This window comes from Balaenoptera borealis (assembly GCF_965194805.1).
Source record: "Balaenoptera borealis genome assembly, chromosome: 16".
NCBI classification, from domain to species: Eukaryota; Metazoa; Chordata; class Mammalia; order Artiodactyla; family Balaenopteridae; genus Balaenoptera; species Balaenoptera borealis.
Window position 1 is genome coordinate 10,180,820 of NC_138872.1, and position 16,922 is coordinate 10,197,741.

General features: G+C 42.6%; 1 protein-coding gene across 4 annotated transcripts in view; it reads left to right on the forward strand.

The window, feature by feature from the left end:
- SALL4 (spalt like transcription factor 4) overlaps positions 1–16,922 on the forward strand; it is a 108,277-nt gene that overhangs the window by 36,012 nt on the left and 55,343 nt on the right. Inside the window, exon 1 of one of the 4 annotated variants that reach the window (XM_082362694.1) lies at positions 10,172–16,444. The exons of the other annotated variants lie outside the window; for them this stretch is intronic. Coding sequence (XP_082218820.1) covers positions 16,405–16,444 — 40 coding nt within the window. The 5' untranslated portion in view covers positions 10,172–16,404. Of the gene's footprint in view, positions 1–10,171; positions 16,445–16,922 lie in introns of those variants that run through there. 4 annotated transcript variants of the gene reach the window in all.

A 16,922-nucleotide genomic window follows, 5' to 3' on the forward strand; every position in this document is an offset into this window, starting at 1 on the left:
CACATGCTGCGGAGCAACTAAGCCTGTGCACCGCAACTACTGAGCCTGAGCTTTAGAGCCCTTGAGCCACAACTACTGAAGCCCACGCTCCCTAGAGCCCATGCTCATCAACAAGAGAACCCACCAAAATGAGAAGCCCACGCACCGCAACGAAGAGTAGCCCCCGCTTGCCACAACTAGAGAAAGACCGCACACAGCAGCAAAGACCAACACAGCCAAAAGTAAATAAATAAATAAATTTATAAAAAATAAAAACACTCATGCCTGGGTCCCACCGAAGGGATTCCAGTTTAATTTGTCTGGGGGTGAGGCTCAGGCATAAGGATTTTATGAAGTTTCCTGAGTGATTCTAAAGTGCAGAGGTTGAGGGAATTCCCTGGCAGTCCAGTGGTTAGGACTCCGAGCTCTCACTGCCAAGGGCCTGAATTCAATCCCTTGGTCCAGGAACTAAAATCCCACAAGCTGCACGGGGTGGCCAAAAAAATAAGTAAATAAATAAAAATAAATAAATAAAGTGCAGAGGTTGAGAACCTCTGATGGGAACAAATAAAGGTAAAGAGGAGAAGAATTTTGAAGAGAGTCCTGGGCACGCTACACATTGCCCACAAGGTCTGCTTTGTAGCCTGCTCTGCATTTGTCAGATCTCATCTGCCCCTGTATCTCCTCTTCCTGAGCTTCTCACGTGGAGCTCATCAATATCCATGGACGGATGAATTTACTGACTCTGAGGACAGTAGAATCGCTGGGCCATTGAATCTCAGAGTTTGAGGTGATGTTAAAGGTCATGTCACCTCTGTGACATCCCCACCAGGAAGTTTTCAGCCTCTGGTTACTCCTATCAGTGGGGGACTCAGTATTGCTGAGATGAAAGTGGGAAGGAGAGAAAAAGTCAGAGAAGAGCATCCCAGGTAGACACTGGGTGGCAAGCTGGAGGCAAGAGAGACCACTTAGCACCAAGGGCATCTGTCTGGGGACAAGGCAACACTCCTTGCCTTGTCCTGAGGAGTGTTGTTTCCTGGAATGAGGACTTTTCCAGGGAATATTTATGCCATTCCTGGAGACATCATGGCCTTTCCAGGAAAAGGAACTTCTACTGTCCTTTGATTTCTTTTCTGTGATAAGATGCTGGTCCTGGCTTGTAAGTGTCTCACCAACCTAACCACGACGTGTTCAGAGAATCTTTCCCCACCCTGACCTGAGCCTCAGGTCCAGGCCAGTACATTTAGAGGGAACTCACATTAATTTAAACGAACGGTATGGGACTTCCCTGGTGGTCCAGTGGTTAAGCATCTGCCTACCAATGCAGGGGACACAGGTTCGATCCCTGGTCCGGGAAGATCCCACATGCCACGGAGCAACTAAGCCCATGCACCACAACTACTGAGCCCGTGTGCTGTAGCTACTGAAGCCCGCATGCCTAGAGCCCGTGCTCCGCAACAAGAGAAGCCCCCGCAATGAGAAGCCCGCGTGCAGCAACGAAGAGTAGCCCCCGCTCGCCGCAACTAGAGAAAGCCCACGCGCAGCTACAAAGACCCAGAGCAGCCAAAAATAAATAATAAATAAATGAATGAATAAATAAATAAAAGAATACGGTATTTAAAATATTTTTTAAAAGGATGGTATGTTAGGGAATTCCCTGGCGGTCCAGTTGTTAGGACTCAGCGCTCTCAACTGTGTGGGGCCAGGTTCAATCCTTGGTAGAGAAGCTAAGATCCTGCAAGCCGTGCAACGTGGCCAAAAGAAAAAAAAAAAAAAGAATGGTATGTTGGTAAAGCTTAGAGAAAGACTACTATACCTTTCTCTCTACATAAAATGTTATGATTCTTATAAGGACCCATTATACTTATGCAAATCCAGCTCTATTAGCTCAGCAAAAAACTAGATAGATAGATCGATAGATCAATAGACCGATCGATAGATCGATAACATAGATAGATGATAGATAGATAGATGGTAACAATAATGACAAAGCACACAATAATTTATAGAACTTTTTCCCTTTCAAATTTTACTTGGCGATGCAATTTGGTCTTCTCAACAACTCTGTGGAAATCATTTATTTTTTTACCCCATTCACTGAGGCTCAGAGGTTTTTCATTGCTGAGTCCAAGGTCCCAGACCCAGAATTAGTAAAGTTCAGAGACAGCCCTGGGTCTTCCCACAGTTCTCCCCAGGGACCCACCTCCTCCCTGCTGAAAAACCAGAGGGTCTGCCATTGGGGCACAACATGAAGATTCTCAATGCACCACCCCTTTTGCAGCCCTGGAGTTGTGTTCGCAACAGAAAAAGGAGCAGAAAAACGAGAAACTGAGACATCCACACGAGGGTGCATGGGCTGCCATCAAGTCCACAGAGGGTGTGACAGAGTCGACTAGTGCTCTGCCCACTTTTTAGCAGAAACAGAGATGAGCTCCAGCCGCCCTAAGGGACGCGCACACGCCCCACCCACACTCCTGCTGTGCGGTCACATGACGGGCTGTGCGTGGCCGAGCTACGAGGGGCTCCCAGGCACTTCCTTCAGGATCACGCCCTCCCTCCGCCCTCTCTCCTTCTGGAGGATGTGGAGGAGAGCCAGCTTGGACCATGCTGCGTGGGCTTTCTCTAGTTGCGGCGAGTGGGGGCTACTCTTCATTGCGGTGCGCGGGCTTCTCATTGCGGTGGCTTCTCTTGTTGCGGAGCACGGGCTCTAGGCGCACGGGCTTCAGTAGTTGTGGCTCACGGGATCAGTTGCTCCACGGCACGTGGGATCTTCCCGGATCAGGGATCGAAGGATCGAACCCGTGTCCCCTACATTGGCAGGGGGATTCTTAACCACTGCACCACCAGGGAAGTCCCCAAACCCACATCTTAAATAAATACCCACAGAAGGGCAACTAGTGTTGGTTCCCTAACTAATACCTTCATCTGACCTGGAGTCCCTGACCTCGCCCCACCCACTCACAGGCCAAGTGATTCTTTCTATGCAGGGGTCAGCAAACTTCCTCTGTAAAGAACCAGATCGTAAATATTTTAGACTGCGTGGGCCGTACAGTCCCTGTTGCAACTACTCCACAATGCTGTTGAAGCAAGAAAGCAGGCATGGGTGACGTGTAAACAAATGGACACAGCTGTATTGCAATAAAACTTTACTTATGGGCACTGAAATTTGAAATTTTCCATATGATTTTCATGGGTCATGAAATATTGATTTTTTTCCCCCAACAATTTAAAAAAGGTAGAAACCATTCTTAGCTCAGAGGTCACTAAAAAATAGGTAGGGGGCTAGATTTGGATGGCTGTGGTTTGCCAACCCGTGATCTTCTGCAGTCCCCTGGCCAGAGTGATTGATTTAGAGATGGTTGAATAACCAAAGATGGCCAAACCAGAGTCAATCCTGGGTTTTCTGTTGAAACTCTTGTAAAAGAGAAGCTCCTTAATTTCTTCTGGGGTTGTTGATGGGTTTGTCAGATGTTGGCTTGAATGAGCCAGGAAAGCAGATCCAGAGACTGAGAGAAGTTAGGACCTGATGGTACAGGTGGAGCCCCTGGATCCAGCCATACCTGCAGCCTAGAGGTTTATTTATTTATTTATATTGTAGCAAAAATAATAATAACAATGTGAGATTACTCTCTTAATAAAATTTTAAGTACCCTGTACAGTACTGTTAACTCTAAGCACGACATGGTACAGCAGATCTCTAGAACTTTTTCATCTTGTATAATTGAAACTTCATACCCATTGAACAGCAACTCCCCATTCACCCCCTCTCCTCAGCCTCTGGCAATCATCATTCTGTTTCTATGAATTTGACTACTCTGGATACCTTATTTAAGTGAGATTATTCAGTATTTGTCCTTCTGTGACTGGCTTATGTCACTTATTATGCCCTCAAGGTTCATTCATGTGATAGTGTATGATAGGATTTCTTTCTTTTTCAAGGCTGAATAATATTCCCTTGTACGTATTTATCACACTTTCTTTAGCTATTCATCCCTCAATGGACATTTAGGTTGCTTCCACACCTTGGTTATTGTGAAAAAGGCTCTTCAAGATCCTGATTTTAATTCATTTGGATAAATACCCAGAAGTGGGACTGCTGGATCATATACTAATTTTGGTTTAAATTCTGGTTTAATTTTTGAGGAGTCTTCATGCACCCTAGAGTTTTAATTCCTGGAGTTTGCAGTTGCATGAACCTGAACCAAAGCATTAGCACAGAGGGGCAGTATAAGAGGCAGTTATTGGATTCTAAAGTCTGACTGCTGGATTCAAATCCACCTTGTAACTTTGGGCAGTTTTCTCATCTGCACAATCAAAATTTACTTATTAAGGAAATATAATACTTACTGAGTGCTATGATGTTTCTGACACAGAGGACGGTGACTAATACAGAAAAATCCCTGCCCTCATGAAGCTTACATTCTATTTGAAAAGGTAAGTAGATTAAAGAAAAGGAAGTAAAATATATGGCAACTTTTATAGAGATAAATGCTAATGAAAAAAGATTAAAGCAGGAAAGAGTTATAGGAAGCATAGGAGGGGGTGTAAAATTGCATGTAGGATGATCTGGGGAAAATATCTTTAGATGCTGAGTTTTTTGTTTGTTTGTTTTGGGGTTTTTTGGCTGCGTTGGGTCTTTGTTGCTGTGCACGGGCTTTCTCTAGTTGCGGTGAGCGGGAGCTACTCTTCGTTGCAGTGTGCGGGCTTCTCATTGCCGTGGGTTCTCTTGTTGCAGAGCATGAGCTCTAGGCGCTCCAGCTTCAGTAGTTGCAGCCCGTGGTCTCAGTAGTTGCAGCACGTGGGCTCAGTAGTTGTGGCGCACGGGCTTAGTTGCTCTGTGGCATGTGGGATCTTCCTGGATCAGGGATCGAACCCTTGTCCCCTGCATTGGCAGGCAGATGCTTAACCACTGCACCACCAGGGAAGTCCCTAGATGCTGAGTTTTGAGTAAAAACCTTCAGGAAGTGAGGAGCAAGCCATACAGATACCTGGTAGAACGGAACCACATAGGTAACAGCAAGTACAAAGGTCCTGAGGCTGGAGCATGCATGGAGGCTTCAAGGAACCGCAATGAGGCCAGTGTGGTGGAATTGGAGAGAGTAAGAGTAAGACGACCAGGAAATTACATCAGAGAGGGGATGGATCTTGTATATCATAGTCAAGATTTTGGCTTTTACTCTGAGTGGGGTGAGAGCCAGGGGAGGGTTTGGAGCAGAAGAGGTATGCAGGCTCATCTGGGTTTTAACAGGATCCCTCTGGCTGCATGAACAGACTGTGGGGTACGAGGGTGGAAGCAGGGAGGTGGGTAGAGGAGGGAGGCAGTCCTACAGGGTGTTGTGAAGGTCAAATGGGTTAGTTCATGCTCAACCAGTTTTATAATGTTAAAAATCCCTGTCTGGCTTAATCTGTTTCTGTCACTTACAACCCAAAAATAAAACAGGCCCAATACCTCACATTCAAATACTTAATAACAGCTCATGGTAATTCCAAGCTTCTTTCTTTAGTCTCTCCTGATAGACACTGAGTCTCATAAGGACAGGGCCATTGACCAGTGTCCAGGCCCTGTTAAGGGCCAGGATGAAAAATGGCAGCTCCTAGAGGCTGAGGCAAAAGATGGTATGTGAAATGCTTCCCTGCCATTGAATTGTCGCCAGGAGGGAAATTTAAGAGTCAGTTTCTCTGGAGAGTTACTGCAGCCCCCAGCCCTGCTGCTCGGCCCTCAAGAGAGAAACCTGGAATTCCTTTCTAGGAGAGCTTTCCTTTACAAATCCTGTTAATCTAAGGAGTCCTGTTTTCTCTATAAATAAGGCAACAATCCCCAGGGTGGCCTGGGCAGTATCCTCTCAATGCATATGGTATTTGGTACAAAATGGAGGTGAGGGAGTTTGTGGAAAGAAGCAGGGAAGATGTGGAAGAAAGCCAGAGGAGCCTTTTACTTTTGAAGAGCGTGATAGACCGTCACCCTTGAACCCAAATTATGCTGTTTGTTTGTTTGGTGGGGGCCCTTTGACAAAAGGTGCAGCATCGCACTGTTACCGACTGTGTTGATTAAGCCATGTTCATCCACTGAGCTCTTAGCCATCAAGAGCACTGGGAGATGAGTGGGTATCACATATCTTCCTAAACAACTGCCAGGGCAGGACGGAAGTTAAACAGTTTCCCAGATTTTCTCTCTCTGTTCCCTTCAGGATGAAATACTCCCTACAGCCAGAGGCCTAATTCTGTCTTTTCATCTAAACTGGGATCTCCACGGAGTCAGGGGTTATGTTTTATTTGTTTTTGTAATCTCAACGATCTGGCATAGAGCATCAGGCAAGGGAGGCATGAATGAGTGGATGATGGATGGATGGATGGAAGGATGGATGGATGGAGAGATAAGTGTATGGAAGGAAGGTAGGAAGAAAGAGAAAGAAGGAAGTTTGGAATGATGAGTAGATGCATGGAAAGAAAAAAGGAAGAAGGAAGGAGGGAGGGAGACAGAGAGGGAGAGAGGATGGATATATGGATGGATAGAGGGATGGTGAGTGAGTGAATACATGGATGGATGGATGGATGACAGATAATAATAGTGAAATTTTTAAATTTTTAAAATTTATTTATTTTTAGCTGCACTGGGTGTTCGTTGCTGCACACAGGCTTTCTCTAGTTGCAGCGAGCAGAGGCTACTCTTCGTTGTGGTACGCGGGCTTCTCATTGCAGTGGCTTCTCTTGTTGCGGAGCACGGGCTCTAGGGCTCGCAGACTTCAGTAGTTGTGGCACACAGGCTCAGTAGTTGCGGCTCGCGGGCTCTAGAGCGCAGCCTCAGTAGTTGTGGTGCACGGGGCTTAGTTGCTCCGCAGCATGTGGGATCTTCCTGGACCAGGGCTCGAACCCGTGTCCCCTGCATTGGCAGGCAATTCTTAACCACTGCGCCACCAGGGAAGGCCAATAACAGTGAACATTTTTAAGCCCTTATTATGTGCCAGGAAATTTACACAGATTATTTAATTTCATCTTCCCCACCATTTTCAATATATGGAAAATAAGCTTCAGGAGAGCTAAGTCACAAACCCAAAATGACATAAAACTCTGCCTGAGTCCTGAGTGAGCATGCTGAACCATTATATCCTGCTGCTGAATATATGGATGGATCAATGAATGAATGATTTGTCTGCAGGCAGACTTTTCTTTTTTTTTAATAAATTTATTTATTTATGTATTTTTGCCTGCCTTGGATCTTTGTTGCTGAGCACGGGCTTTCTCTAGTTGCGACGAGCGGGGGCTACTCTTCGTTGCGGTGCGCGGGCTTCTCAATGCAGTGGCTTCTCTTGTTGCAGAGCACGGTCTCTAGGTGCGCGGGCTTCAGTAGTTGTGCCACGTGAGCTCAGTAGTTGTGCCACGTGGGCTCAGTAGTTGTGGCTTACGGGCTCTAGAGCGCAGGCTCAGTAGTTGTGGCGCACGGGCTTAGTTGCTCCGTGGCATGTGGGATCTTCCCGGACCAGGGCTCGAACCCGTGTCCCCTGCATTGGCAGGCAGATTCTTAACCACTGCGCCACCAGGGAAGTCCCCTGCATGCAGACTTTTCTTAAAGGATATACAAAAGCTAAACAAGAACAAAACTGATGTGTCCAATGTTACCTTTTCCAGCAACAAATGGAAAGTTTTCTTCCCATTGCTTTGCAAACCAGACAATGGAGATTGGAGCATTAAGAGGAAAAAAAAAAAAAAAAAAAAAAAAAAAAAAAAATATATATATATATATATATATATATATATATATAGTGTGGGTGTTTAAGGAGATTCCAACTTATAAGTTGTTTTGGGGCCCTTGACCATAAAAGGGCTAGAAAAACTATGGATGGAGCCGTGGTCAGAGAGCCTAGGTAGAAAGTGGATTCTTCCCCTGGTTGTCCCCATGTGACCGTAGAACTCACTTGGGCGCTCCAGACCTCAGAATCCTATGGGTCCAGTGAGTAGCATGGACGGGATGATTGTGAAGTCCTTTTCCAAGACTGTTCAGTTTACGATTTACACTCGCCCTTGGCCAGGACAGGACAGAGTCCCCACTGTGCCAAGAGGCAGTGATGGGGAAGTGACTAAGCCTGCAGCCTCCGAATCAATCAGCCAGGGTGCCTGATTCTGACTCTGTGTGGCCTTAGACTGCTGATTTCACCTCTGTGCCTCAGCTTCCTCCTCTGTAAGATTAGAGTAGACATTTATATCCTATAGGGTGGTTGGGAAACATTCCCACAGTGTCTGGCCACCGGTAACCTCAATTTAATGTTAGCTCTTGTTGTTTTCTTAAAATTTGTATTCCTTTGGGACTTGTCTGGTGGCACAGTGGTTAAGAATCCGCCTGCCAATGCAGGGGACACGGGTTCGAGCCCTGGTCCAGGAAGATCCCACATGCCGCGGAGCAACTAAGCCCGTGTGCCACAACTACTGAGCCTGTGCTCTAGAGCCCGCGAGCCGCAACTACTGAGCCCGCATGTCACAACTACTGAAGCCCACGCACCTAGAGCACGTGCTCCGCAACAAGAGAAGCCACCGCAGTGAGAAGCCCACACACCACAATGAAGAGTAGCCCCCACTTGCCACAACTAGAGAAAGCCCGCATGCAGCAACGAAGACCCAACACAGCCAAAAATAAATAAATAAATATTTTTAAAAATTTTTTCTGTTGTTTCTGTTATTCATTACAAAATTAAAGCTACATAGGTAATTCATCTTTATTTTAGAATAAAGTTATTCAAATATAGAGTTAAAAATAAATCAAAGTGGGGGAAGTGGCGGGGGAGTGATGGTGGTGTGATGAGGAGATTGGGATTGACGTATATACACTAATATGTATAAAATGGATAACATAAGAACCTGCTGTATAAAAAAATAAATAAAATAAAATTCAAAAACAATAAATAAATCAATCAAAGCTTACCTTTAGTGCCCCATAGGCCATTACTCTCCCCAGAAATAACCACTTTGTATATATCCTTCTAGAATTTCTTTTTACGTGAATACAATCATTCCATGTAAAGCGTTTCTGCCACTTGCTCTTTTTACTTAGTTGTGAGACTTGGAGGGATTTCTGCAGAGTCGTCATGGATCTGCCTCACTATTTTTAATGCTGCATTGTATTTCATGGGTGGTTTGTGTTATAATTTATCTAGCTATTCTTCTATAGATGGACTTTCTCCTTTTCTTTAATTAATTTTTAGGTTCATTAATAATACATGAATATATTCTCTGCAAAAAAGCTAAAATATTCCAAATAAGACTAAAGTCCCCTTTGATGACCTACTTGCCCATCTTCTTTTCCTCCCCTCCCCCATTAGAAACCCCAGCCGTCCATTCGGAATGTAGGTTTCCAGGACTTTTCCAATGCATGTCCGTAATTATGCATTGTTTTGTGTTTTCTGTGTTTTGTCTTGCAACTTGTTCTAAGTCACTCAGTAATATATGTAGTTTCCCAAGTCTATATAAACCTGTCTCTTTCTCTTTAACTCCTGAAGAATATTTCTTTATTCTAGCCAGAGTTTGGATATATCCCATGGCTTAATAGTTTAGTTCCCTATTGATTGACATTTAGGTGGTTTCTAGTTTTTCTCTCTCAGCCCGCATCCCTATCCACCAGTACCAGGGACATTCATTCATCAGTAATTTGAAAGCAGCATATGTGATACAGAGTAACCAACCAATGAAAGCCCTGTGCTCATGGGACTTTAAACTTAGTTGCTTTTAGAATCTGGTGTATTTGTTTTCCATCAATTTAGACAATGTGACCTAGTGGGAAGAGAGAGGGCTGCAGAACCAAATAGCCTAGCCTCTTACCACCTCCAGCAAAGTTACTTCTCCTTCAGAGTTTTGATACCCTCAGCTGCACCCCTCATAGGACTATTGTGAAGACTGACTTAAATACTGTGGGGGTCACCTGCCCCTTGGGGGACCCTCAATAGCTACGGATTGTCACTGTTAAAATACAGCCCATCTCTTTCTATCTCCCAAAGGATCTGAGGTGTCTAGCTTAGACTTTTCATGCTGCTTTTTTTTTTTTCACATCTTTATTGGAGTATAATTGCTTTACAATGTTATGTTAGTTTCTGCTCTACAACAAATTGAATCAGCTATATGGATACATATATCCCCAAATCCCCTCCCTCTTGAGCCTCCCTCCCACCCTCCCTATCCCATACCTCTAAGTTGTCACAAAGCATTGAGTTGATCTCCCTGTGGCAACCTCTTTCTAAATTGACACTTAAATAACAAACCAAAAAAAAAATCTGAATATTTAGATTTCCTGCCAATTATAAATCAGCATTATGTGGTGATGCATGACCCTCAAGAGAGAAGGACACTTCTAGGAGGCTAATTCTGACGATTTCGGGCTTTTCCCACTCACCCCAACCCGATAATTAATAGGAGCCAGGAAGAAGCGCCTGTATTTCTAAGTGCCGATTCCCGCTGTACTGGCACTCCAAACATCTGAGGGAAAAACAGTTTGTTAATTGCTGTCTAGACAGTTTATTGCAGCAATAAGATCAAAACCCAGAATCCTAACGTTTGTGGTATGAATCATGCAGACTAAACAATTGTTTTATTGCACTTACAGAGAAGTTGATTTATAACATCACTGGGTAATAAAATTCCTTCATGGTTTATCCAAAATAATTTTGCTCCTTTTACACCACTCTGTGATAATTCCACCTCTCTGGGCTGTTGAAATGTGTTCTCTGTCACATGTAAAGAGCTTCTTATCCGATGTCTTGTTGTCATCAAGGGCCAGGGGTCCATGCGTCCTGGTAAAGCCTTTGTGAGGGCAGGCAGCCTGAATGGGGCGGTTGTCATAGCTGCATCTGCCCACGCCAAGACAACTGGCAGTCCCTGAACCTGACAACCTCTTGTTTGTTGGCAAAGGCCAATATGATGGTTTCACCCCATTGACTAGTTCCTGGATGAAATGGACAGAACCGACCAGTTCTTTGGTGCCTCTGCAAGCCTGGGCCAATGCTCCCTCTGCTTGCAGCCATGTCTGCACCCTGATAGCCTGTGGAATATGAGAGAAAGAAGGAACAATCCAACCTGCATCCGTTATTTCCTCCCAAACCCCACAGCTGCCAGTGGAGCAGGGCTGCCTGCCTGAAACAGTGGCTCAGAAAGTCTAAGTGTCTCACTCAAGGTCAAATATTGGGAAGCATTTCTTCTTCAGGTTCTAAGTCCAGTGCTCTGTGACATGGGAAGCCAAGTGACTTGAGAGATTAGTATCAAGTAAATTGTAATATCTTTCCTAAAGGAGATATGCCCATTTTGCTCTTCCCTTTTTTATCCCTGCCCTGAAGACAGTAAAAATCCACAGTGAGGGGCAACTAATCTCCAAACCCCTGGAATCAAATGATAATTTCAAAAATTGATGTGAAATTCATAGGACATAAAATAAACTATTTTAAAGTGAACAATCCAGGGGCATTTAGTACCTTCGCAGTATTGTACAACCACGAGCTCTATCGAATACAAAACATTTTCATCACTTGAGAAGAAAATCCCATATCCATTAAGTAATTACTCTGTGTTTCCCCCTCCCACCAACCCCTGTCAACCACCAATCTGCATTCTGTCTCTATGGACTTACCTATTCTGGATATTTCATATAAGGGAATCCTATAACACGTGGCTTTTTATGTCTGGCTTCTTTCACTTACTGTCATGTTTTTGAGATTCATCCACATTGTAGCATGTATCAGAACTTCATTCCTTTTTATGGCAGACTAATATTCCATTGTATTTATAGCCCTCATTTTGTTTTGTTTTGTTTGTTTGTTTGTTTTTTAATTTTTGGCTACGTGTGGGCTTTCTCTAGTTGCAGCGAGCGGGGGCTACTCTTCGTTGCGGTGTGCAGGCTTCTCATTGCAGTGGCTTCTCTTGTTGTGGAGCACGGGCTCTAGGTGTGCGGGCTCAGTAGTTGTGGCGCAGGGGCTTAGTTGCTCTGTGGCATGTGGGATCTTCCTGGACCAGGGATCGAACCTGTGCCCCTGCATTGACAGGCAGATTTAACCACTGCGCCACCAGGGAAGTCCCCCTCATTTTGTTTATCCATTCATTATGTGATGAGAATTTATGTTATTTACAGCTTTTGTCTGTAGTGCACTGTGCTGATATGTACATGCGTGTACATGTATTTGAGTGCCTGTTTTCAATTCTTTTGAGTATTGTACCTAGAAACAGAACTGCTGGATCACATAGTAATTCTATGCTTAGCTTTTTGGGGAACCACCAAACTATTTTTCAGAACCACTGTACATTCCCACCAGGGATGCATATGAGTTTTCAATTTTTCCACATCCTTGTCAACACTTATTATTTTCCATTTTTATTTTTGTGTTTTGTTTTTGCAAAGACAGCTGTCCTACTGGGTATGAAGTGGTATCCCGTTGTGGTTTTGATTTCCATTTCCCTACTGACTAATGCTGTTGGGCATTTTTTCATGTGCTTGATGGCCATTTTGTATATCTTCTTTGGAAAAGTCCTTTGCCCATATTTGTCTTTTTGTTGTTGAATTGTAAGAGTTTTTTTTTTTTTTTTTTCTTAGATACTAGACCCTTATCAGAGATAGGATTTACAATTATTTTTTCCCATTCAGTGAGTTTTCTTTTTCTTTTTCTTTTTCTTTTACCATTTAACAATAAGGAAAATTTATTGTGTCACATTAACAGAGCGTGCCAAGTTAAGATGGCTCAAAAATGGCTCATTTAGTATCTGAACAATGGGTTAAAGATGCAGGTTTCTCTTCTCTTTCCATTCTGATGTAGTATGTGTCTACTCTGCTCTTGGTGGCTCACCTCACGATTGCCCAGTGTTCTAGAGCTGCCCTTGTTCTAGAAATCACATGCAAACATGATGACGTCTAGAAGAAATATATTTCTTCTGTGAGTCTCTAAGCAAGAATCTCTGTTACAGAAGCACCCATTCCCAGCAGAAGTCACCTCATCCCTCCTTAGGCATGATTTCATGACATGCCCAGGCCTAAACTAGTCACAGATGAGGCCGTCAGAACTTGGAGTTGTCTTTTTCTAGATGACGTCCTTTGATGCACAAAGTTTTTAATTTTGATGAGGTCCAAATTTATTCTGTCTTTTGTTGTTCATGCTTTTTGTGTCACATGTAAGAATCCAGTGCCAAATCCAAGGTCATGTTTTCTCCCACAATTGTTAGGGTTTTAGCTTCTGTGTTTAGGTCACTGCTCCATTTTGAGTTAATTTTTGTATATGGTGTGAGGGAAAGGTCCATTCATTTGGATATAGATTGCCAGATGTCCCAGCACAAATACTAAATTTTGTGGATACTCTTCAGGTGTGATTTTCAGAGGCACCTCTGAAGCCTGAAAATGCTGAAGAACACGTCCTCCTGTGCTCTACGATTCAAAATCCCATTCTCCCCCACTACAGGTCGTGACCTTTGCAGGCCACTTCACTGCTCAGAGCCTTCGTTGCCTTAGCTATGAAAGGGAATTATACTAACAGCATATTCCTCCTGGGATTTCCTGGAGCCCCCAGTAAGAGTAGGTGTAAAGTGCTTGGTGTGATAACTGAGACACGTTGGACAAAGATAGATAATTATTATTCATTCTTAATATCAATAATTACATTATCAATAATTATATTATAATTATTATTTAATTCCTACCACTGTTATCAAGGTGATGTGTTGGAAGGACCTTTGTCCTTTGAAATTCCAGACGCTGTTGCTTGCTAATAATATGGAGAAGAAGTCTGAATTATCTTCCTGAAGGGAACTTGCTGGTTTTTCTGGAACAATCTATTGTAATTACAAAGTACAAGGTCAAAAAGAAAGAAAAGGTGAGGAATCACTTCTTCTTAGCTTCACATATGCTTCCTTGCCCTCCATGATACAAATGGAGACTTGGCCAAACCTGGTGCCCTCAACATCCCCTGCTGCCAGCTCTGCCATCATCTTTAGATGTTCTGGAGAGCATGTTTGGGAAATAATATAAACCGTCAAACTTTCAGAAACAAACATGGGAGAAAATCTTCAGAATCTAGGGGTAGGCAAAGAGTTCTTAGACTTGACACCAAAAGCACAACCCATAAAAGGAGAAAGTGATAAATTGGACACCATTAAAAGTAAAGGCTTTTGCTTTGTAAAAGACCTTATTAAGAGGATGAAAAGACAAGCTACATCCTGTAGAAAATATTTGCAAATCACATACCTGACAGTAGTATCCAATGTGAAGGCTCTCTGTGGTGGTGGAATATATGAGGAACTCTCAAAGCTCAACACTAACATAACCATACCAATTAGAAAATGAGCAGAAGACAGAGATTTCACCAAAGAGGATACACAGAGGACAAACACACACATGAAAGATAATCAACATCATTAGGTATCAGGAAAATGCAAAATAAGATCACAAGTAAATATCACTACTCACCTATGGGAAAGGCCAAAAAAACAACAACAGCAAGAAAAAAAAAAAAAAACCAAACCACATACCGAATGCCAGTGAGTGTATGGAGAAACTAGTTCACCCATACGGTGCTGGTAGGAATGTCAGAAGTTACAGCCGCTTCAGAAAACTAGTTTGGCAGTTTCTTAAAATACTAAACATGCAACCACAATATGTCCCAGCAAGGCACTCCTGGCATTTATCCCAGAGAAATGAAAATTTATGTTCATAAAAACCTGTACCTGAATGTTCATAGCCGTTTTATTCACTATTGGCCCAGATGTTCCTCAACAGGTAAATGGTTAAACTGTGGTACATCCATTCCGTGGAAGAGGACCCAACACTGAAAAGGAGCAAGCTCTTGATACAATCAGCAACCTGGATGAGCCTCCAGAGGATTGGATGCATGAAAGAAGCCAATCTCAAAAGTTACATACTCATACTATAGAATTCCATTTACATAATGTCCTTGAAATGACAAAACTGTAGCAATGTAGAACAGATCAGAGGTTGCCTGGGGTTAAGGAGGGGGTCTGGGGAGTTTCCTGGTGGTCCAGTGGTTAAGAATCTGCCTTCCAATGCAGGGGACGTGGGTTCGATCACTGATTGGGGAACAAAGGTCCCACATGCCACGGGGCGACTAAGCCCACGAGCCACAACTACTGAACCTGCACGCTCTGGAGCCCACAAGCCACAACTAGAGAAGCCCGAGCACCACAACTAAGAGCCTGTGCACCACAATGAAAAAAAAAGATCCCACATGCCGCAGCTAAGACCCAATGCAACCAAATAAATAAATAAAAATTAAAAAAAAAAAAAAAGGAGGGGATCAGGCGAGAGGAAAGTGGGTATGGCTATAAAACGACAACATACAGGATCCTTGTCAGAACAGATGGAAGCGTTCTGTATCTTGACTGTATCAATGTCGACATCCTGGCTGTGATAATTATACTAAAATTTTGTAAGATGTTACCATTATGGGAAGTACTTGGGCTCTCTTTGTATTAATTCTTGCAACTGTATATGAATCTACACATATCTCAAAACTGAAAGTTTGTTTAAAAAAACATATAAAAAATATAAATTTATATATATTTATATAAATATATAATATATAAATATATTTTTAAATACATATAGTATTGAATCTTATTGAATTGTGTTTATATGTCAAAAATGATCTAATATTGGCACTTTCATATGGTTCAGCCTATTATTTTTTTTTCCATTCAACTGAATTGGTAGCATCCAAAACACGGTTTGGCAGCTCACTTTTTCATTTCACTCCACCACGGATAGAATATTCCATATCAGTCCAAACACAGATGCCTCCAGCTGCAGAAATACAATGCCATGTTATAGGTGACCATAACTTATTTTGACAGTTTCCTCTAATGGACATTTTGGTTGTTTCCATTATTTAGCTTTTACATACAATGTTGTCATGTATTTCCTTGAACATATATCATTTGTCATGTGTTGAATAGAGGGTCTGTAGGATAAATTTCCAGCAGAATAATTACTAGGTCAAAGGATATGTACATCTTTTCTTTTAGTAAATGTTTCCAAATACCCCCCCAAGGAGGTTGAACCAATGTTTACTCCCAGCCTCCCACCCACCAAGGCCATGTATGAGAGCCCATGGCCCCATGCTTTGCAAAGACAGTGTTATCAAACTTTCATATCTGCTAATCTGATAAATGAAAAAAAAAGATATCTCATAATAATTTATATTTGCATTTTTCTTATATGCCTAGGTCAAGAATCTTCTCTTATACAGCCTACTAACCTAATCCACAGAATTCATTTGCAATCTCCTGAAGGGATTTTGTTTTACATTTTTTTTTATAGCGTAGAGTATTTGCATACAGTGGAAGATTAAGAAATACTTGAAGATTAATTGTCACACCTGGAGCCAAACTCCTACCCCCTCTGAGCCTCACCCTCACCTCCTGAGGCTACAAGGACAGAATGACAAGGAGAAATCAGAAATGTGCCTTAAGATGAATAGCAAATGGAACTGGACAGCAGGTGGGGTCAGATTCACTAGAAAGCCAAGGGTTGCTTTGCCTAAATTTTCAGGGATATTTTTATAGGCTTCTGGGGCACTAGATTGAAGAACCCACAGAGCTTTGCACCAGCTAAAGAAAATACAGAATTCATAAATGGGTACAAAATGTATCATTATGCTAACCGGCACCTGCCACTGACCTGGACTTAGTTTTTAGGAGTCTTTCAATCCCAAGAGCAAAAGATTCTGTTCTTAACAAAATCAATAATTGCACATTTAATTTTTGAACATTTCAAAAATTAAATGTATATATATTATATGTGTATTTTTTATATATATATATATATATAAATATAAATATATATATATATATATATATATATATAAATTTACAGGGCTGTTTATTACACCTGGTCATTTAACATAAACATTGAGACATTCATTGAAATGCTAACATTCATTGAAAAGGTATTTACATCAATTTACAAATGCCCTGGA